Genomic DNA, 23,066 nt, shown 5'->3' with positions numbered 1-23,066 from the left:
CAAAATGAATTGATAGTCATCATTGCAACTATGTTCTTACAATGTAAAGTACAAATATAAAATGGAATGAAATTCCATGGGATAGCAAAGTAAAATTCAGTGTACTGGCCAAACTCTGATCATTTGTAAAACAGACAGTTGAGCCCTGAAACACTATAATGCAAATTTGTAGCACAATTTTTGCTCATTTTTATTATAAATATCTCAACAGTTTAATATGATAAGTGTGTATATTCATAGATTTTTATGCATAAGCTAGGACAGTTAGTATTTAAAAATATTGCAAAGCTGCTGGTAGATAAAATCATAGAATAAATGTTACCAGAACTAGTGCACATAAAATAGAAAGGTTAATTTAAGCTTTAGATTACTATATAATTTATAAATATAGAATGAAATGTGAATGACATTTCTTCTATTACATTGATGCCAGGTAAATATTTAATAATGTAGCGTCTGTTATAAGTTCTGCTGCAGTCCATTCTGGCATCCGTGTTGTCATTTACATGCAACATTTTCAAAAGTAATGTATTATTAAACATCTTTGGCACCAAGAGACATTAAATCAAATTGGTCGGCCTAATTGTACAAAATCTTACTATGTAAATGTAATTGCTTGTACAGTATTACGTTAAAAATGAGTGCAGAAATTTTTTTTCATATTTCATTTTTTTTTTAACCTTTTTTGAAAATAATTGATTGACAATAAAGAATAATGTCACACACAAATGCATGCAAAACTATATAACTCATGCAGAGAAGTCCAAGGGGTGTATTTAGGAAAAGTCGATTTGAGTCGATGTTGATCGATTTTTGGTTGATGTTGGATAAATTTGTGATCAATTTTATGTTTCTGGGTCTAAATCACACATTTACTAACAGATGTTTTTTTGGCATCCTTTTTAAAAAAATCACGTGTTAGTACGTGTGGGATTTAGGGGTATATTTACTAATAATCGATTTGGGTCAATGATTAGTCTATTGTGTATTTCAGGGTCTAAATCCCACATTTACTAACAGATTTTTTTAAATTTTATACGATAATGTGTGATTTAGACCCTTAAACACAAAATCGATTTACCAAATATCGACCAAAATTTACTTTTAGTAAATATACCCCCAAGTTTCCCATTGTAAGACACATACTGTAAAAGTGTTTTATTATTTTACTAGTGGAAATCGAAGGATGGTTACTTTTACCATTGCTCCAATCTCATATTTCTCTTCGACTGGCACATCTACAAGGTAAGACCTTTATGTTGATACCTCAACCATATTTTTACGTTCACCCGTTCTCTCAAAATAGGTCTCACAGTAAAAAACCTTATATAATTAATATATAGATATAATATAGAGTGTATTATTTTTATTGTTTTTTCTCACTTACAGTATATAGAGCCAATTTAAATCTATTTAATGTAAAAATATCCTTATTAACTAGGACATAACCCTGAAAAGTAACATGAAAACAGGAAGAACTGAACACAATGCATTAACTTAATTACAGTAGTAACAGCTGTAATGTAATATTCTTTTTAAACGTAAAGTGGCTCATGTAGAATTGGGTATAAATCTGTTATTTTACGTATACTATTAATAAAAGTGCATATGCATTGGTCTGTATGCAGATTTTGTTGCATCTTACACTTACAACTGTTCAAGTCACTGGCATATTTATAATGGGTACAGTGTGTGTGGTGCAGACGGGCCCCTGAGACCCATACCGCACACGCTGCATCCATTTTTTTAATACTTACCCCTCCGTAGCCCAGCACTGATGGCAGCAGCGCTGTAGAAATGACTCTAGAGCACAGACTCTCTACAGTGCTGTGCCACTGCCGGCAGTAGCGGTTCTTGCCACGGGCAAGCAGTCTTTTTGCTCAGGGCGTCGCTGTCCCCAGGGCACCGCAACCGCTGCCGTGCATGAGCCGCTACTGATCCCCGCTCCCGGCTGCAGCAGGCGCAGTGGGCTGTGTGGGCGCCCGCTGCAGCCGGCTCCACTGACAGACTCTAAAGGTCATAATTGATATCATAATATCCATAATAAATAATCATAATATTCAATACTGTATACCAAGGGCATGTGACATAGTTGATGGTACAAAGACATCTACTGATATACTATCTAAGACAACATCCTCTGGCCAAAAAAGTGTAAATAAAGAAAAAAGAAATTCAATATAAAATATGATACTGTTTCAAAAATCAGACAATATTGAATCCAATAGGCTTGGGTGCCAACTCAGAAACACAATAGAAAGCGTCCCGAAATATAATCACTATATAGAGTGGGATGCTTTCATTAATTCTCTAACCCAGGGGTGGCCAAACAGTCGATCGCGATCGACTGGTCGATCGCGGACATGCGACCAGTCGATCGAGATCCGCTGCCCAGCCACCCGAAGCCGCGCCTCTCCTGCCTGCCGTCCTGCCCCTCAGTCTGGTCTCCGGCAGTGATGGTGGAGTGTATAGCTCAAATCAGGCGTCGGTTCGTTAGCCAATCAGAGCTCGCGAACCGGCACCTGATTTGAGCTATACACGCTGCCGTCACCGCCGGAGATCAGACTGAGGGGCAGGACGGCAAGCAGGAGAAGCGCGCGCTGCGCTCTCCACACAGCACGGTGAGCACTGTGGGGGCATATCTGGCAATGTGGGGCATATGTGGCACTGTGGGGGCATATCTGACACCGTGGGGGCATATCTGGCACTGCGGGCACATGGCACAGTGGCGGCATATGTGGCAATGTGGGGTCATATCTGGCACTGTGGGGGCATATCTGGCACTGCGGGCACATGGCACTGTGGGGGCATATCTGTAATCTGGCACTGGGGGCATATCTGGCACTATGGGGGCATATCTGGCACTGCGGGCACATGGCACTGTGGGGGCATATCTGTAATCTGGCACTGTGGGGGCATATCTGGCACTGTGGGGGCATATCTGGCACTGTGGGGGCATATCTGGCACTGGGGGCATATCTGGAACTGCGGGCACATGGCACTGTGGGGGCATATCTGTAATCTGGCACTGTGGGGGTATATCTGGCACTGTGGGGGCATATCTGGCACTGGGGGCATATCTGGAACTGCGGCCACATGGCACTGTGGGGGTATATCTGTAATCTGGCACTGTGGGGGCATATCTGGCACTATGGGAGCATATCTGGCACTGCGGGCACATGGCACTGTGGGGGCATATCTGTAATCTGGCACTGTGGGGGCATATCTGGCACTGTGGGGGCATATCTGGCACTGGGGGCATATCTGGAACTGCGGCCACATGGCACTGTGAGGGTATATCTGTAATCTGGCACTGTGGGGGCATATCTGGCACTATGGGGGCATATCTGGCACTGCGGGCACATGGCACTGTGGGGGCATATCTGTAATCTGGCACTGTGGGGGCATATCTAGCAGTGTGGGCACATGGCATTGTGGGGGCATATCTGTATCTGGCACTGTGGGGGCATATCTGTATCCAGCACTGTGGGGTCATATCTGGCACTGTGGGGGCATATCTGGCACTGTGGGGTCATATCTGTATCTGGCACTGTGGGGGCATATCTGGCACTGTGGGCACATGGCACTGTGGGGGCATATGTGTATCTGACACTGTGGGGGCATATGTGTTTGAGGTTTTTACCTGTGGGGGCCAATGTGTTATTTCGTGCGAGACAGTCATTACACTCTGTGCAGCAAGGCTACGTCCCTTTTTTTGTTATACCACGCCCACTTTTTGTTATACCACACCCACTTTTTGTTATACCACGCCCCTTTTTTGCGCGCGCGCCTGCGGCATGTGCTATTATTCCTCCTAGGTAGATCACAAAAGCTTTTTAGCTTTCAAAGTAGATTGCCGACTCCAAAAGTCTGGCCACTCCTGCTCTAACCCATACACTCGGTTAGCACAATATTTGTATAAACCTTTTGATTTGGCTGCAAGGTTGATTACTGCTTTTGCGCTGGCCCGTTTGTTGCTAGGTTATGTGCGACCGGAAGTGCGCGACAGCAAACTGGAAGCGATATGCGTTCCGTGGCCATGGCGTGTGCTTCACTGTCAATTAAGTGGGCTTTGAGCTGTTGGCTCTATTCTGTGTGCAATTATCGGGACACCAGGTGAGTGGTTGAAGTTGGTGCATTGATATAGTATGGTTTAGGGACCGCTAAGGCTATTAACTTTGAGCATGTTATGTATTCTCTGGCTGCTGACATGATAATTGATTGATTAATGGGAGTGGTCACATCTATTTTACTTATAGTTCCACAGTCCAGTGTCAGTGCAGTGGGATGGCTGCCTGAAGCTTTGGTCTTGAGAATGGTTCTGGCAGGAACCGAAACGTTGACCACGACCCTGTAACTATGTGAGGTTGGAATTAAAGGATATTTATTTATTTTGAACAAGTCTGGTGAGTGCATTCCTTATCAATCATTAGCGTATTTTGGGACCTTCTGGATTTGAAATGTCTCTGGATAATGCACCCCAGCCGACGTGACTACTCTTTTTGTGAGTGCAACTCTATATAATGATTATATATATATATATATATATATATATATATATAAAAGCAATCACTAACTTTACACGTATGGCATTTATTCCCAGCTTTTAAAATTGTTTGCGATTGGATTTGCATTTACGGAGTTAACCTTCTCGCAACCTCCTTTTCCACCAAGTGATCTAATGCAGTATGTATCTGAAATTGTGGAAAACAAGTGAATTTTGGATTGTAAAGTATTGATAAACCTCACTCTCCATCCCTTATCCTTTTTAACTCTATTACTTCATAGGTGACATACAGTAGAGCAGCTACAACTTAGTTATTGAGTTTGATTGGTTTTTAATTATTTGAGGACTACCAACCCTCTTTTAAAGTCCATTTGGTATGTATCACTATTATAATATTTACACTTTTTCACAATATTATTATTTATGTTAACTGAACAAATTGATAAAAATATTTTTTTCAATTCATAGGCACATATAGCATCTTCCGCTCTTTCAGAGATAAGGTCTACCTATTAAGAGAGAGAGGTATACAAAGAAAAATGGAAAGTGGTGGGCGCAACACCATATAATCTTACATATAATGAAACAATGGACTGAAGGATTCTCTCTTAGCAAGGAAGGACTTGTATAGTCCGAAACGCGTTAAGCTGGTGGCGTTCGATTGTGAAGGTCTCTAGCTGTTTGACCTGGACTGTCGTTTTCTCCTGATGTGCTGTGGATTCCGGAGTTTCCAGTACCTTTTGGGGAGAGTAACTTTGAGTACCAGATGCCAGCTAGCCCCATCTACTTCACATGTGGTTACATGCTCGTTTTAACTGTCAAATTGTGAGTGCTTAGTGTGAATAAATCTGTTGTCTTTTGTCCAACTGGTCTGTTCTATGATTTGTCTCTTCATACCGAGATAAAAACCATACCTTGAGAAGACATACAGAGAGAATTCACTTCAGACCCATTAAGCCCTTGCTGTCGGACTAAGAGAGAATCCTTCAGTCCATCGTTTCATTATATGTAAGATTATATGGTGTTCCGCCCACCACTTTCCATTTTTCTTTGTATATGTATATCTTGGAATTTTGGTGAAGGTTCCTGTGTCAGTGGTAGGCTGCTCCTACACCATTGGTAGCGCATTGTGATTGTTTTTTCCATTTTTAAGAGAGAGAGGTAGCCAGGAGAGTGTTTTTTAGGTCAGTATGAGCATAACTTAGATTTCAAGTTTGTTTCCCTTATCCAAAATGCTTGGGACCAGAAGTATTTTGGATATCGGATTTTTCTGTATTTTGGAATAATTGCATACCATAATGAGATATCATGGCGATGGGATCCAAGTCTAAGCACAGAATGCATTTGTTTCATATACACCTTATACACACAGCCTGAAGGTCATTTAATACAATATTTTTAATAACTTTGTGTATTAAACAAAGTTTGTGTACATTGAGCCATTAGCTAACAAAGGTTTCACTATGTCACTCTCATTCAAAATAGTCTGTATTTCGGAATATTCTGTATTTTGGAATATTTGAAAATGGGATACTCAACCTGGATTCCATTAGTTCACTTTTTTAATGCAGATATCACTATTATTAGGCATTTAAAGCCATTTTATCTCTATCTATTGATATTCTGGACTCACTTGATATGTGAAGCCTGCGGAAACTATATATTTATAGGTATGTAGCTGTGAACATTTTTTTAAAGAATTAGCAATTTCTCACCTTCACACCACCATTTTTTTTTATTTTTCCTTTCCTCTCGGCCAGTAATTACCTACCCCTGAAGAAGTCCGCTCGGATGAAACGTGTGGGGTTTATCAATTCTCGTCCACCACCTAATAGTCTGAGTACCCACTCTAGAGCTCACACCTGTTTAAGGTGAGGGTGGTTACATTTGTCACCTTTTATCTTTTTTTTTTTATCATGTAATTTTTATTTAGAATTTCAAAATACAGCATAAAGCAAAACGTCACTGTCTAAAAAACAATAACAGTAACAAGCATAACAATAACAATAAAAATTGCCATCAATAAATATACATTTAAGATAAATTGGAGTGTCCCTTTTTTTTGGTAATAGGAAAAATCATATTAATAGGGAGCCCCAGCAACAAAAAACAAAACATCCACAGTAATTTATATGATTGTAGCTAACAAAATAGTTATAAAGTACAAATGACCTAAAGAAACAGAGTAGTCTATCATACACTGAGGGGATTCGATAAAGGCTCGTAACATCTACCCAATCCAGAACTACACCAGCAATCCGATTTCTCAGAAAATTTAGTGATACATCCATGCAGTTTGAACATGTGGCGCTCATGCTGGACTAGCTCGTTAACTAGGGCTCTCCATTTATAGATACTTGGAGGATCAGTGGAAAAACAGACTCTGGTTATAACCACCTTAGCTAATGTAGTAAGACAGAGAACATATCTATAAACCGTAACCGAGTGTGTTTCCTCAAGCTCCAAACCAAATAGACACAATCTCGGGGTAATAGCAGGTAGCGACGGAGTAGTGCGTATCATATCTCTCCATACATCTTCCCAGAATGAATAAACACTAGGGCAGTCCCATATCAGATGCCAAAATCCAGCATTGTCGGCCCGACATTTAGGGCAAAAAGAATTGTCTCTAAAGGCAGCCCTTTGCAATGACATGGGAGTGCGGTAAACCCTATGAAGGACATAGAAAAACACTTGACAAAATCTAATGCAGGGGGTGGTGTATTTAAGAGACCCCAAAATCTGAGTCCAATGCTCCTCAGACAAGGTTCCCAAATCAGTTTCCAAATTAATTCAGAGACTGTGTAACTGGTTTGGGATCTCTCTGTCATTAATAGACGTGTATATATAGAGGAGATTTTCCCGCTCAGACCCAGGTTAAGCAACATCTCCTTAACAGGTGAATCAGAAATTACCGGGGAATCGTCTGGAAACTGAGATGCAACAGCATGACGCAATTGGAGGTATCTAAATAAAGCAGTGTTGGGGATGTTATATTCTTCCTTCAGCTGCTGAAAGGATTTAAAAACTCCTTCACAATACAGTTGACCCACTGATAGCACCTCCCAAGTAATCCAAATATTATCTAGGGACAATTTAAATAGCTCTGGATATGTGTTATTGAACTACAAAGGAGCACAGGTCTCAAGGTCCGACCAATCATAGAGAGAATGGGTATAACGCCAGATCAGCAAGGCCTGACGTAGCAATTGGGGTAATCCTGCAGTTGATACACCTGAGAGCAGAAATTGAAGAGGAGAAGGAGAGAAAACAGAAGAACATTCCACCCGCTCAGCCAAAAATCCCAACATCGTCAGGTCTATCGTACCCGTAACCCAACTGAATAAATATGACAACTGTGCAGCAATATAATAGAGCCGAAGATTAGGGAGGCCCAAACTCCCTGACAACTGAGACTTATACAAAGTATTAATGGAAACTCTAGCTGGTTTGTTACCCCATATAAATTATGACAGTACACTTCCAATCCCACTAAACACTTTTTTTGGAATATAAATTGGAGAGTTTTGTAGAATATATAGAAATTTAGGCAGGGTTACCATTTTAAACAAATTAATACATCCTAGTACAGATAATAGCAACTTTCTGCAGACATGAGTCCTCTCTTTAAAATTTTGAATGACAGGGTCAATAATCTGAGCCATATATTCAGTGGCTTGGGGCGTGATCCAGATACCGAGGTACCTGAACCGTAATGTCCACTGCAAAGGGTGAGCTGTGTGTACATCATCAGGAATACAACCTGAGATAGGAAAAATGTGAGACTTCTCCCAGTTAATCAGGAGCCCCGAAAAAAAAACAAATCGATCAACTACCCGAAACACAGCCTGAAGGAATTCCTCCGAATCCTGCAGAAAGAGGAGCATAACATCTGCGTATAGGGCTACAACGTCCACCTCCTCCACAACTTTAATTCCCTGAACCTCCGCAGAAGCATGCAATAAGCTAAGGTTCGATAGCAATTGCGAACAATGCGGGGGACAGGGGGCAACCCTGCCAGGTCCCCCTCTCCAAAGAAAACGCGGCTGATGTGAAGTCACTCGGGCCATAGGGGAAGAGTACATAATCCGAAGAAGATTAATAAATCGCAGCCCAAAAGTGAATTTACGCAGGACCTCCCAAAAATACAGCCACTCCACTGAGGGGAAGGACTTGGCAGCGTCAAGGAACATCACCACTGCCCCCGACTCCACCATATCCCGCCTCTGTAAGTGACAGAACAACCTATGCAAATTATGGGTAGTTGACTTACCCGGCAAAAACCTGGTTTGATCTGGGTGTATAACATGTTATAACTGAGTTCAGACGGGTCGCCAAAACCATCGCCAAGACTTTAACATCAGTAGTCAGCAGGGAGATGGGTCAGTAAGATTCCGGCATTATGGGGTTCTTACCGGGCTTAAGCAATACAATAATATTGGCTTCAAACAAAGAATGTGAAGGAGACCCCCACTGGGACAGAAAATTAAATAAATCCAGTAAATAAGGGACAAAAAACTGCTAAAAAGTCTTGTATACCTCCACTGGGATCCCATCACAGCCAGGGGCCTTTGATGCGGGGAGAGATGAGACAGCAGTCTCAATTTCCTCCAGAGTGAACGGTGCATCTAGAGCTTCAGCATCCTCACAGGACAAACAGGGCAGTTCAACCCAAACAAGGTAATCTCTGAGTTGCACATCAGAATAGGAGGCCCAAGAGGCATACAGGGAAGAATAATAATCATGAAAGACCCCCGCCACCTCCACCCCAGAACAACAGGTTCGACCAGTAGAGTCCTGTATACACTGAATGGTATTAGTACCAGACTCTGCTTGAGCCAAATAGCTACCCCCATCTCCATCACATTTTCTCTTTTATTGGTGTGTGTACACAAGATCATATTGTCAATTCTGTAATTCATCTATGGGAATGTGTACCAATATCCACAGTAATCCTGTATTGTTAACTTTCTTTGAAAATGTAAGATAAACTATTTTGTGGTATCTTTTACTAATGGATTGTCTTAAACTTTTTGGGTGACTTTCTATGGTGAGAGGGTTTTTCTGCAGGCCCTTATCTCGGAGACGGAAAAAGATCAAGGCATTGAGGAAACCCCTGTGTGAAAGCTAAACATTTGGGAATATTTCTCCTAGTAAACATCCATATATCAGCGCACTCTGTGTTCACATCTTCTGCTGGGGCGCGCTAACAGAAGCTCTTCCTGTGGTGCTGCTGAATCTCAGTGCTAGACAAAGGGTATATTTTGTCATATATATGAGCAGTGTGTATATATATATATATATATATATATACATACACACAGTTGTGCTCATAAGTTTACATACCCTAGCAGAATTTGTGATTTTCTGGCCATTTGTCAGAGAATAGGAATGATAACTCACAAACTTTTCTTTCACTCGTGGTTAGTGGTTGGGTAAAGCCATTTATAGTCAAACAACTGTGTTTACTCTTTTTAAATCATAATAACAACAGAAACTACCCAAATGACCCACCAGTAGTAAATATCATCTTTCATGGATCGAAAAGTAAAATCCAGTGCCCCCCCCCCCCCACACACACACACACACACACACACACACACACACACACACACACACACACCTCTCTCTCTACCTGCAGTGTAGTGTGTTTTTTGCTATGGTAATGTAGAAAATTACTTGCTTTTTGTTGCTTTGCAGTACATTATGTCAAACTAAGTGGCAAATACCAGTATTTTGTAAAAGACAATCAATGTTATATTTTTTAAAGGACACCCATAGTAAAGCAGCCACACTTCCCCGTGTGCCTCACTTAACACCACCATCCCTCTTCTTTATGTCCAAGGGCTAAATTTATTATCTGGCACTTTTCAAAATTGTGCTCCTTCATCAGTTTCAGCCCCTTTATTTAAAGGGAAATTATATTCAATAAAAAAAACAGGTTGAAGATGTGGCAGCTTTGAAAAGTGCTGCATAATAAATTTAGCTCCACAAGTTGTGACGTATGTATAACATAATGCTAAGCAATAAAACCAGAGCTATTTACTTAGGCCAGTTTGATTATATGCATTTTGTATGCATCCTGTATTTAGTAACGCTTAAGTAGCAGTGACAAATAATGATTAGTATCATCAATTATTTTCATTTACAAGATGAAAAAAAATCAACTTAACAATAATAAAATTCAATACTATTAATATATTACAAAAAAAAAGGAACCCTAGTAAAACATATGCATTATGTAGGCAGTTGTGTTGGAATGAGTCACAGCTCAAAAGAATAGCTGACCCTGAAATATTGTGCACTGTACATGATTAGCAACAATAAAGTTTTAAAGGAAGCTTATGTTATAGTGTGCTAGATGATGAGTCAGGTGCTCACAAGTTCAAATTACTATTATATATTTTAAACAAAAGTACCCCCCAAAAAAAGGAACACACTTAATAACTACACAAACCTTACCTGTTGCAAATACAACATTCTTAGATACCAACTTGTGATCCATTATAGAAAACTGAGGAAGTTCAATCCTCTCAACACCAGTTACAGCTTTATCACCCCCTCTCCAATAAAACTCAATGTCGTCAGTTGTGTATCCATCTGCAAAACAAAATGTGAAATTTACAATTTTTCTGTGGTTTTTATTTTCTACACTGCTTTGCCTGAACAAATGGTCAAGATTTGCCTTAAAAGCAAAATATTTTTGTTAAAAAGGTCATGTCATGAAATAGAATGAGTCACTTCCCAATCCCCTTAAAATAAATTAAAGTAATTCATTTACATTGATTGTGTGACTACCAATGCAGAGTCACAGAGTCTCAGTTGCACATTGATACACAAGTGTTGCATATCAAATTATTCAAAATTGCAAAGAAAGTTAGTGCAAATTGCATGGTGTTAGGCAGCTTGTGATACCGATGCACACTCCCGCGGGGTCGGTATTGCAAGGAAAGATAGACTGTGCATGCAAGTCAATCTTGACTAGTGTACTATCTAGTACAAAGTGTAGTCAAAATTGGCACTTAGTGAAAATCACACATAGTCAAAATCGAAGGTACAGATAGTCAAAATCTGTGCTTCTGTGCTCTGGGGAAGTTCAAGGGAAGTCACATAATTAAAATCGAAGATAGACAAAATCTCACCATGTGTATGCACCTTAAGACAAATTTTGGGGGGGGGAATAAAAAAGACACAATTAGACTCCCAGTGCTAGCAGAGTCTCACAGGACCTGGCACAACAAGAGGGGCTGTTTGGAGTGACTTCCGCACTAATGTACTATATATGGACACATCTGTATATACTATTTCACTTTCTGGCAATGATATGTCCTACATTACATCATCTTTGATGACTAATGCTGTAAGACTGTGACAAAGATCAGCTTTCACAATTAAGCATACAAGTAATTACACTACTCACATACAATGCATCCAGAAAGTATTCACAGCGCTTCACTATTTTCACATTTTGTTATGTTACAGCCTTATTCCAAAATGGAATAAATGATTTTTTCCCCTCAAAATTCTACACACAATACCCCATAATGACAATGTAAAAAAATATTTTTTTAAGATTTTTGCAAATTTATTAAAAATAAAAAACTAAGAAATCACATGTACATAAGTATTCACTTCATAGCCTTTGCTCAATACTTTGTTGATGCCCCTTTGACAGCAATTACAGCCTCAAGTCTTTTTGAATATGATGCCACAAGTTTGGCATAACTATCTTTGGGCAGTTTCGCCCATTCCTCTTTGCAGCGCCTCTCAAGCTCCATCAGGCTGGATGGGAAGCGTCGGTGCACAGCCATTTTCGGTCTCTCCAGAGATGTTCAATCGGATTCAAGTCTGGGCTCTGGCTGGGCCACTCAAGGGCATTCACAGAGTTGTCCTGGAGCAACTCTTTTAATATCTTGGCTATGTGCTTAGGGTCGCTGTCCTGCTGAAAGATGAACCGTCGCCACAGCCTGTGGTCAGGAGCTCTCTGAAGCAGGTTTTCATCCAGGATGTCTCTATACATTGCTGCATTCATCTTTCCCTCTATCCTGACTAGTTTCCCAGTTCCTGCCGCTGAAAAACATCCCCACAGCATGATGCTGCCACCACCATGCTTCACTGTAGGAATGGTATTGGCCTGGTGATGAGCGGTGCCTGGTTTCCTCCAAACATGACGCCTGGCATTCACGTCAAAGAGTTCAATCTTTGTCACATCAGACCAGAGAATTTTGTTTCTCAAGGTCTGAGAGTCCTTCAGGTGCATTTAGGCAAACTCCAGGCAGGCTGCCATGTGCTTTTTATTAAGGAGTGGTTTCCGTCTGGCTACTCTATCATATAGGACTGATTGGTGGATTGCTGCAGAGATGGTTGTCCTTCTGGAAGGTTCTCCTCTCTCCACAGAGGAATGCTGTATCTCTGACAGAGTGACCATTGGGTTCTTGGTCACCTCCCTGACTATGGCCCTTCTTCCCCGATCACTCAGTTTAGACGGCCGGCCAGCTCTATGAAGAGTCCTGGTGGTTCCAAACTTCTTTCATTTATGGATGATGGAGGCCACTGTGCTCATTGGGACCTTCAAAGAAGCAGATATTTTTCTGTACCCATCCCCAGTTTTGTGCCTCGAGACAATCCTGTCTCGGTGGTCTATAGACAATTCCTTTGACTTCATGCTTGGTTTGTGCTCAGACATGCACTTCAGGTGTGGGACCTTATAGAGACAGGTGTGTGGCTTTCCAAATCATGTCCAGTCAACTGAATTTACCACAGGTGGACTCCAATTAATCTGTAGGAATATCTCAAGAAGGATCAGTGGAAACAGGATGCACCTGGGCTCAATTTTGAGCTTCATGGCAAAGGCTGTGAATACTTATGTACATATGATTTCTTAGTTTTTTATTTTTAATAAATTTACCAAAATCACAAAAAAACTTTTTTCACGTTGTCATTATGGGGTATTGTGTGTAGAATTTTGAGGGAAAAAATTAATTTATTCCATTGTGGAATAAAGCTGTAAAATAACAAAATGTGGAAAAAGTGAAGTGCTGTGAATACTTTCCGGATGCACTGTATTATCATTTTAAACACAGAGTCAGTGAAAGATATAAATATATTGAATATTTAAGCTCCATATGTTTTAATGACGTTAAAATGTAAATGAAGGAACCCTTCATTAGGGAAAAGCAATTATTAAATATCATGGATCAATTAAAAATACGGAAAAATCCACAGAGTGTTTAAGTAATTGTAATATTCAGATTTATTCCAAAAGTGTATAGAGCAAACAAGTTTCAATACAGTTCTATTTTAAAAGACATGATACAGAAATGACTTTCTTGCATAAAGATAAATGGACATAATGATTAATAATGGGGTTTCCCCAACATCCCCAAGGGGAATAACTGGCCACTCATGCATATTAAAGCACACTGAATGTAAATTTAAATTGCATCTCACTGTTTTCTCTATTGAACAGGAATTTGATTAAAATGTAAGCATTAGTTATTTTGTGTTGCGGCTCTGCTCAGGCAATAGCTAATCAGACGGGCAAGAGAAATGCACACCTTTTATCACTATGCTGTGTAACATACTAATGTCTCATCATTCTATTCTGATATTTCAAATATAACCATGTTTTATACAATGCCAATATAGGGGGTAATTCCAAGTTGATCGCAGCAGGAATTTTGTTAGCAGTTGGGCAAAACCATGGCCCTCATTCCGAGTCGTTCGCTCTGTATTTTTCATCGCATCGCAATGAAAATCCGCTTAGTACGCATGCGCAATATTCGCACTGCGACTGCGCCAAGTAATTTAACAATGAATATAGTATTTTTACTCACGGCTTTTTCATCGCTCCGGCGATCGTAATGTGATTGACAGGAAATGGGTGTTACTGGGCGGAAACACGGCGTTTTATGGGCGTGTGGTTGAAAACGCTACCGTTTCCGGAAAAAACGCAGGAGTGGCTGGAGAAACGGGGGAGTGTCTGAGCGAACGCTGGGTGTGTTTGTGACGTCAAACCAGGAACGACAAGCACTGAACTGATCGCACAGGCAGAGTAAGGTTGAAGTTACTCAGAAACTGCAAAGTAGTTTGTAATCGCAATATTGCGATTACATCGGTCGCAATTTTAAGAAGCTAAGATACACTCCCAGTAGGCGTAGGCTTAGCGTGTGTAACTCTGCTAAATTCGCCTTGCGACCGATCAACTCGGAATGAGGGCCCATGTGCACTGCAGGGGAGGCAGACTTAACATGTGCAGGGAGAGTTAGATTTGGGTGTGGTGTGTTCAATCTGCAATCTAATTTGCAGTGTAAAAATAAAGCAGCCAGTATTTACCCTGCACAGAAACAAAATAACCCACCCAAATCTAACTCTTTCTGCACATGTTATATCTGCCTCCCCTGCAGTGCACATGGTTTTGCCCAACTGCTAACAAAATTCCTGCTGCGATCAACTTAGAATTACCCCCAAAGTTCTATTTGAAACAGTTATTGATGTGTCATTACGATACATTGAGTTAATACGTACAGCTTTCTATTTCAAGAGTACAGTTTTGCTCATCCAGTGGATATCTTCGTAAATCCATCATACATGCAGCTGTTGTTGTTATTCTACAAAAAAATAACAAAAAAAGATAAAAACAATAGTTATGAGCAATTAACTAGGTCACTTAATGAATGCGTTCTTTATGACAAAAACATGCATGAGAAGAGATTACTGGCTTCTAAAGTAATAAAACCTATATTTTGGTATCTAGCACTGCAGGGATCCATGTGTTGACTCCTCTTTGTAAGGCAGATAGAGCTATGTGCTAACATGGAGCAAAAGTGTAGTAGCCTATAGCAACCAATTCTAACGTAGTACAGGTTAGTCTGTTGTGGAATATGGGCCTTATTCAGCTGCAATCGCAGCTGTGATGCGATTGCATTTTGTCGGTATTCGGTAATCGCAACTCAGTAATGCGAACACTTCTGCCTGATTTACAGGCAAAGGCATTCACAGGGCAGTTGGGGGTGGTGACGTGGTGTCGGAGGCATCGTAAATGCGGGCGACTGAATTACGATTGCATCGCGGGCGGCCATTAGCATGCTGGGCGGCATTGCCCTGTACTGGGCGGCCTCCAGCATGCGAGTGATAGCAGTTGCAGTTTAGCTTAATTTAGCAAAACTGCAACTGAAGCTGAATGAGTGCCCATGGGCCTTATTCAGCTTTGTTAGGAGACCAAAAAGGACACTAATGGGCAAAACCACGTTGCACTGTAGGTAGAACAGCTGTAACATGTGCAGAGAGTTTTAGATTAGTGTGGGGTGTGATCAAACTGAATTCTAAACTGCAGTCTAAAAATAAAGCAGCCAGTATTTACCATGCATTGAAACAATATAACCCACCCAAATCTAATTCTCTCTGCACGTTACATCTGTCCCACCAGCAGTGCAACATGGTTTTGTCCATTAGTGTTGTTCTTTTTTGTTTGCTAGCAAACCTGGAAAACTCATACAGAGGCGTAACTAAGGGGGGTCGAGCAGGGCACGTGCGCCCAGCAGAGGAGGGCGCCGGAGGCGGCCAGGGCATTATGCCCACTCGCCCCCGCTACTGTAGATCTGCACTGTCAGCTTCGTTGTGGTTGGCTGGCTGCACAGCCCAGCCCACCCACCGCCATGGTCCGTCTGACTTCCTCATGATATGATATCAGCACGTCACACCGCACGCTCTCCCTCCCTTCCTTACCGCCCGCCCTGTGCTGCCGCTGTTCTCTTGGCTCCCGCCCGCAGGCCCGGCGACATAGGGGGTCAAAGGGGACAAGTGTATGGGGCCCCGAGGGATGAAGGGCCCCGTGGATCAGGAAATTAAAAAAATGGGTTCGCACCAACCTCCACTACCCCGCCGCTCCTCCTCCCTTACCATGTCACTTGGTCTGTGATGGTCCCTCCCTGTGGTGTTGCTGTGCTGCGCCGGCGCTCCTCCCTTTCTTCAACCGCAGCTGCCACCATGGAGAACCACTTAGCCAGCCCAGCAGTAATGCCATTGGCTAGCCTCCTCCCGACGCCGGACACAACAAATGTCTACGTGACAGACTGTGGGGGCATACAAGCATACACACACAGAGACAGGCTGTGGTGAGTTCCTCCTGGCATCGGCACATATGTCTGCTTTGCAGTTATATATATATACATACTCCCGGTCCTTGTTGTATAAATGCCTGGTGCCCTCCGCTGCAACGTTTCGGGGCTCGTAGCTCCTTTGTCTAGGTGACACCTTGACAAAGGAGCTGCGGGCCCCGAAACGTTCGTTGGACATATGAACTTGTTATTACACATTTTTTGGAATATGTCTGATTTTATATATATATATATATATATATATATATATAATGTGAATTTCGGCTCATTCTGTGTGCGATAATGTGAATTTCAGCTCATTGTGTGTGCTATAATGTGAATTTCGGCTCATACCGTGTGCTATAATGTGAATTTTCGGCTCATACCATGTGCTATAATGTGAATTTCGGCTCATTCTGTGTGCTATAATGTGAATTTCAGTTCATTCTGTGTGGTATAATGTGAATTTTGGCTCATTCTGTGTGGTATAATGTGAATTTTGGCTCATTCTGTGTGCTTTAATGTGAATTTTGGCTTATTCTATGTGGTATAATGTGAATTTTGGCTCATTCTGTGTGCTTTAATGGGAATTTTGGCTCATTCTGTGTGTTATAATGTGAATTCTGGCTCATTCTATGTGCTATAATGTGAATTCCATCTCATTCTGTGTGCTATAATGGGAATTTCGTCTCATTCTGTGTGCTATAATGTGAATTTTGGTGCATACCGTGTGCTATAATGTGAATTTCGGCTCATACTGTGTGCTAAAATGTGAAAGGGGCACTAGTACTAGATAGTATAAGGGGTCCTATTGCACTGAAGGACACCCCCTTTTGAGTGGCCACTCCCCCTTTTCTGGAGGCATAATTACATCCTTCACTCTTCCATATCCCCACTTAAAAAATTCCACTTCGACCACTACATCTATACATACACACCCTGACATCTTTATACACAGTGACACCTATTTGTGCAGGAGATGATGATGGTAAGGTGCATGTGGAATTGAAAAGAATGTTCCGGTATGACATGAAACAGTTGGCGTGTCATGTTGACACATCCCTTTTTCAGTGATCACACCCCCTTCTGGTGTGCGGCCATGGCCATTTTTTTCAGTGTGCACCGGTGGCATGTGCACATACTTTCCTTTGTAGGGTTTTTTTTTTTTTGGGGGGGGGGGGGCGCCATTATTGATCTTGCACTGGGCTCCAAAAACCCTAGTTATGCCTCTGAACCCATACCTCCCAACCATCCCTATCCAGCGGGGCAGTCCTGCTATTCGGACCTTGTCTTGCTGTCACTCACGAGGGTCGCAGTGTCCCACGGGCGGGGAAGGGGTATGCAGCTGGGGGAGCCTGTCATCATTAATAGATGCCATGGCATGCGCACGGCATCTACTGTAACAGTGCACTGAAAGTAGCCAGGGGCTGCCCAGCTGCTCAGGGAGCACTGGCCACGCCCCCAAAATGACAAAAACGTGCCATGAGGCCCCGTCCCTCTTCAGGAGGCCACACCCTCTCTTCCCAATGCCACAATCCCTTTTCGGCTGCAGGCGCACCAAGTCCTGCCTCCCTCTATTCAGAAGTTGGGAGGTATGATAACTTCCTATATCTGCTTGATTGCTAATCCTATTGGCAACTGCACATTTGTACTTTGCCAGTAAATAACTACTGACAGTGTTCTTTTCTGAGTAATATGCTAGTTTGCATAGTGTAACTTGTGTGATTTCACTGTGTGCATGCCCAGAAAGTGAATGCATGCATACATAGGACTCAAGACATAATCATATCTGACAAGTGTGACTCTTTACAACTGTGGAGGCAGGACCGGGGACAGAAAGAACCGTCTCATGTACAGAAAGTTCTGTTACACAGACCTGAAGTACACCAGCTACAGGGCAAATGCCCGCCTATAAATCTTCAATAGAATTCAGATGAAAAGCAAAAACCCACCCAATAAATTTTCTATTGCCTGTATGATGAAAGGTGACGAACATGATCCTCTTTGAGAAAATGACACTAGTAAGTGTAAGAGCATACCCATAGATTACCGACAGTAAACTTCAGCAAAAATTTACAGATACATGGTGCTGTTTTCTTACTGAAATAAATCTTTTGTTTTAAATTACAATAGAAACCAATAGCTATGAGTCATGGATTCCATTACTGAACTGAGAGAACATTAACACATTTCTTTGGAAGATAATTATTTCTGGGTACAGAATTTATAGACAGCACTGTACATAAAGTACTCCAGCTTGTGTCATATAAATTACAATTACATTTAAAGCTAATAATGAATAGCTGAACGTTTGAGAAGTGATAGAAATATACCATTTAAAAATAACATCAGTTAAGCTAAGACAACTCACACACATCATACTGGTCAATTTGAATAATGACAAATAGGCTAATCTAGAGACCCCATCATATATTCAAGGCTATATGTATATATGAAACCCTGCACCAAGAATTACTGTATTACAGTATACATTTGATATTCATGGTTTAAGCATCAGAAACTTTATGTTGTCAGATTAATGAAAAATGTAATTTTTGCTATATTTACTGTACTGTATAGGAGACTGTATAGGGGGGCTGGGAAGCCCAGGAAGCCCCAATCCGAGCTCCCCCCCAGATTTGGGCTTCCATTATCACTTTCATCAACACAGTAAAAAAGTGTTTACAAAATTGAATAAATAGTAATTTTGCAAAGAATGTGAGTGCCAAGTATGTGGATTCTAAGTAAAAATTTGCCTTTTCTCATTAAACATAAACTGGATTTTGTTTTGTTTGAGAGTAAAATTTATTTGTATTTGTTTAGTATACAATACCTGTTCTTAAGGTGCCCATACACCTAAAGATTTATCTTCCAATCTGGCTGGTTGAAATGAAAATCTGGTAATGGATGGGAGCAAATGACAGTTGACCAGTTGAAATGGTCAGCTTTCATTTGCTCCTATCCATGCCATTTGCTCTCATCCATTACCAGATTTTCATTCCAACCAGCCAGATTGGCAGATAAATCTTTAGGTGTATGGACCCCTTTAACTCCATTTTCCCAATAAGAGACATATTTTGTATGCATGTTAGGATAGTCATTATGTTTACCGTCTTTATTAAAATGGGTGGAAAAACAGCTGTAATACTATAGCCATAACTCTGCAATGGAAAAGTCCAGCAAGAGAACAGCAGTAGAAAGGGACAGATTATTGCACGTTGAGAGTATGTACACATATGCCTGCACAAGTCACTAGAAATACAATGTACAAACATCTTTGCTGTATACATAGAATACGATCATGGCCTGCACTTGTAAAGTGCTCTGTGTGCAGATTACCATAGGACTCTGGAGAGTTGCAGATCTGTGTCTTTATAGCCTTTGTTCAGCATGACTGCAGTGAGTAGAGGCACTTCCTTTATAAAAACAAACAAAACACTTCCTGTATAACGAATACTTCCTGTATGACAAAGTAGATGGCAATGATGTAACTTTCGCCCCTATCCACATACAGCACGTATCTGCAGCCCTGAGGCTATGACCTCCTTACCTATCATGAGTATCCGGTGGCACTACCTGCTTTTACAGCAGGGGGGTAATGCCATATCAACGCCCCTTTTTTTTGTTGTTGTAAAGATCAATGTTCATGTCTGATATGTCAGCCTTGTCCTGGTGAATATCACTAGCATTACACAAGGTAGCCCTCCATATATTACCATGCTAATTATTTGCTGGTGTTTAGGAGGACAGCTCAGCTCCACTGTGCTTAGGGTTATGGCTTGCATTTATATTAGAGATGAGTGGGACAGTTCTCGGAAAACCAGACCCACCCAAACTTCCCAATTCGGGCTGGGATCAGAGTCTGCCTCGCGTTTTCCCATCCGACTCGGATCCCAAAACGAGGCAAAATATCACCTTCCCACTGTTAGATTCTTGCGGGTTTTGGATTCTATAAAGATCACCAGTGATCACACCATTTTTTACTCCAGCTGTGGAACTTGTATGGTGCAGATGTGCTAATGCTGTGTCCATCCAGGGGTGAGGCTGTGGTGTCCATCAAGGGGCTGGGGCAGGGGTGCTCTGTACCAGTGTAAACAAAGTAAAAGCTAAGAATATAATTTTATATATATATACACACACACAGTATATATGTATATACATATATTGTTGTTTTTTGTGCTATACCGCAGTGTACTATACTTTTATTTTTCTGTGACACTGCCTGTCAGCCTGCAGTGTATCATCATGTCTTGTGACTCTGTAGGTGCTGTGTTGTACATAAAGGGGTGCTGTGTTGCAATCAAGGGGCTGCTTTGTCCATCCATCCAGGGCCTGCTGTGTCCATCTATCAAGGGGTGCTCTGTCAATCTAGGGGTACTCTGCCCCAGTGTAAACAAAATAACAAAACAAAACAAAATAAAAGCTATTATTTTTCTGTGACGTTGCCCATCAGACTGCAGTGTATCATACACATATTGGGACACTGTAGTTGGTAAAGAAACAAAACATCAAAAGTGAAGTTAGCTACATGGAAACATAAAATTGGCAATATGTCATTCACAACACGAAGTGGCCTGGCCCTTATTTAAGACTGGTGATTCTGCCACTAATGATGATGTAAGCCTTTCTCCATGTAGGAATGTGCTCCAAAACATCACAAATCCTTGAGGAGACTCTAAGCATGTCCGTGGGTTCCATGTGTGAGCCTGACCTTTCTATTACTGTACTTGAAGAGGATCTTTCTTCCACCATTTGTGTGTCTACTGCATTTGTGGGGATCAGTAGCACAAGTTAAAAATGCTGACATAGAAATCGGGAATGCTACTGTGGAACTGCACCAGGATGAGGAGTATATTTGTGTAGTTAGCGCTAATAAGGTTGATGAGGATGTTGATGATGATGATATTGATCATGATGATGTTGATGTTTGTGTAAAAGAAGGCAACAGTAGAAACATTGACAATTTGACAAATAAATTGAAACGTTGAAGCGAAAAGGACTGACGTCCGTTTATTTCTGAGACCAGCATGAGTGCCGCACCATGGAATGGTTATTGAATTATCTTTGTGAGGGCACCAGCGACAGCAATTACTAAGGCTAACACGGAGTGTCGGACCGCAGCATCCATATATATATATATATTTACAATATATATTTTTAGATGCTGTAATCATTTATAGAAATTATTTTCATCCTCAAATGTAGGATAGTTTATTAAAGGCATCTTTGACCTGGAAAAGCAGCCGGTGGCTCTCCAGCTGAACTACAGCTCCCAGGATCCATGCTGTTTGCCAGGCATGCTGGGCGTTGTTTGGCAACTACGGCTGGAGTGCCTCAGGTTGCCTCAGCCAGCTTTACGTAATGTATGTACCATGTAAAGATGTATGTTTTGACCAATATACACAACAAATTTTAGTATTGATTAAACATATTTCCACTTTATTGCAGACAACCTGACAGGAAGTGAGCGGCTCCCTTATATGGATTCGATTTGGAATTTGAGTTTGGTGGGAAAACCCAAGCCGAGAATACACATCTCTAGCCCCTCCTCCTTCATAAATTTTCTTCGGAATAAAAATAATATTACATTTAATGTTACTAGTTAATCCTTCCTTGCTCCTTTATATGCCTTCCACTACATACATACTCTACCTCCATTTGTTAAGTGGATACTGGATAGTGGGTACAATGGCATTTTGTAGACCAAGAATTAGCTTTTTTTAAATATCATGGTACAGCCAAGGAATTGCTGCTCTGCTAAAGTAGAATCAAGATGGAATTTGGTAACGGATCCTCAATTAACATGCTAAAACCTGATGGCCTACTGACCATATTACCCCCTCCTCCCTCAAAAATTTGTTTTGGAATAAAAAATATTACATTTACTAAATAATCAATCCTTCCACTTTTGCCAGTGAAGAGAACCAAGGCTGGGGGGAGGAGAAATACAAAACTTGGTGGAGAGAATCAGTGAGGGCAGTTCAGTTAAACTGATGTAGGAGGGAAAATAGTGGTGTAGGTAACTGAAGGAAGAGTAGTCCCTTTATGTAATGTGGATTGAGGAATATGGACTATTAATTTAAATGATGAGAGTGAGGCTATTCATTTAACAGTATGACCATTGTTTTATGGGGTGACATGGCAGTTTATTTTATGGTAGGGATCTTATATTTTAGGCTTGCACCTTGCTAGCCTTTACATATTTAATACACTTATTCCTTTTTAAAAACAGGACCCAACATTGTAAGACCCAGACACGCAGTAGTAAATCTGCAAGAACAGGTAGGAAAGAGTAGGGTAGTCTGCCCTGATAAGTCAGGGATTTGCTCTCATTGCAAGTACAAATGGGAGGTTTATTCAGTTTCATACTGTCCATATATGTGAAATACAGTAGATGGGAAGGAGTTAGAGAGGCCTCACTGGTTTAAATGATACCTACGCCCCTTGCACTGCCATAAGAA

The 23,066-nt window shown here is 41.2% G+C and overlaps 1 protein-coding gene across 1 annotated transcript in view; it reads right to left on the bottom strand.

The window, feature by feature from the left end:
* The window catches only part of GABRB3 (gamma-aminobutyric acid type A receptor subunit beta3), a 283,823-nt gene that overhangs the window by 26,168 nt on the left and 234,589 nt on the right, over positions 1–23,066 (bottom strand). The window contains exons 5-6 of the mRNA XM_063953308.1: positions 15,035–15,117; positions 10,970–11,107 (exon numbers count right to left, since the gene is read on the bottom strand). Coding sequence (XP_063809378.1) covers positions 10,970–11,107; positions 15,035–15,117 — 221 coding nt within the window. The remainder of the gene's footprint in view (positions 1–10,969; positions 11,108–15,034; positions 15,118–23,066) is intronic.

This window comes from Pseudophryne corroboree, chromosome 2, assembly GCF_028390025.1.
Source record: "Pseudophryne corroboree isolate aPseCor3 chromosome 2, aPseCor3.hap2, whole genome shotgun sequence".
Classification (NCBI taxonomy): domain Eukaryota; kingdom Metazoa; phylum Chordata; class Amphibia; order Anura; family Myobatrachidae; genus Pseudophryne; species Pseudophryne corroboree.
Note: the sequence above shows the minus strand (reverse complement) of the source record. Positions and strands in the feature narration are given on the sequence as shown.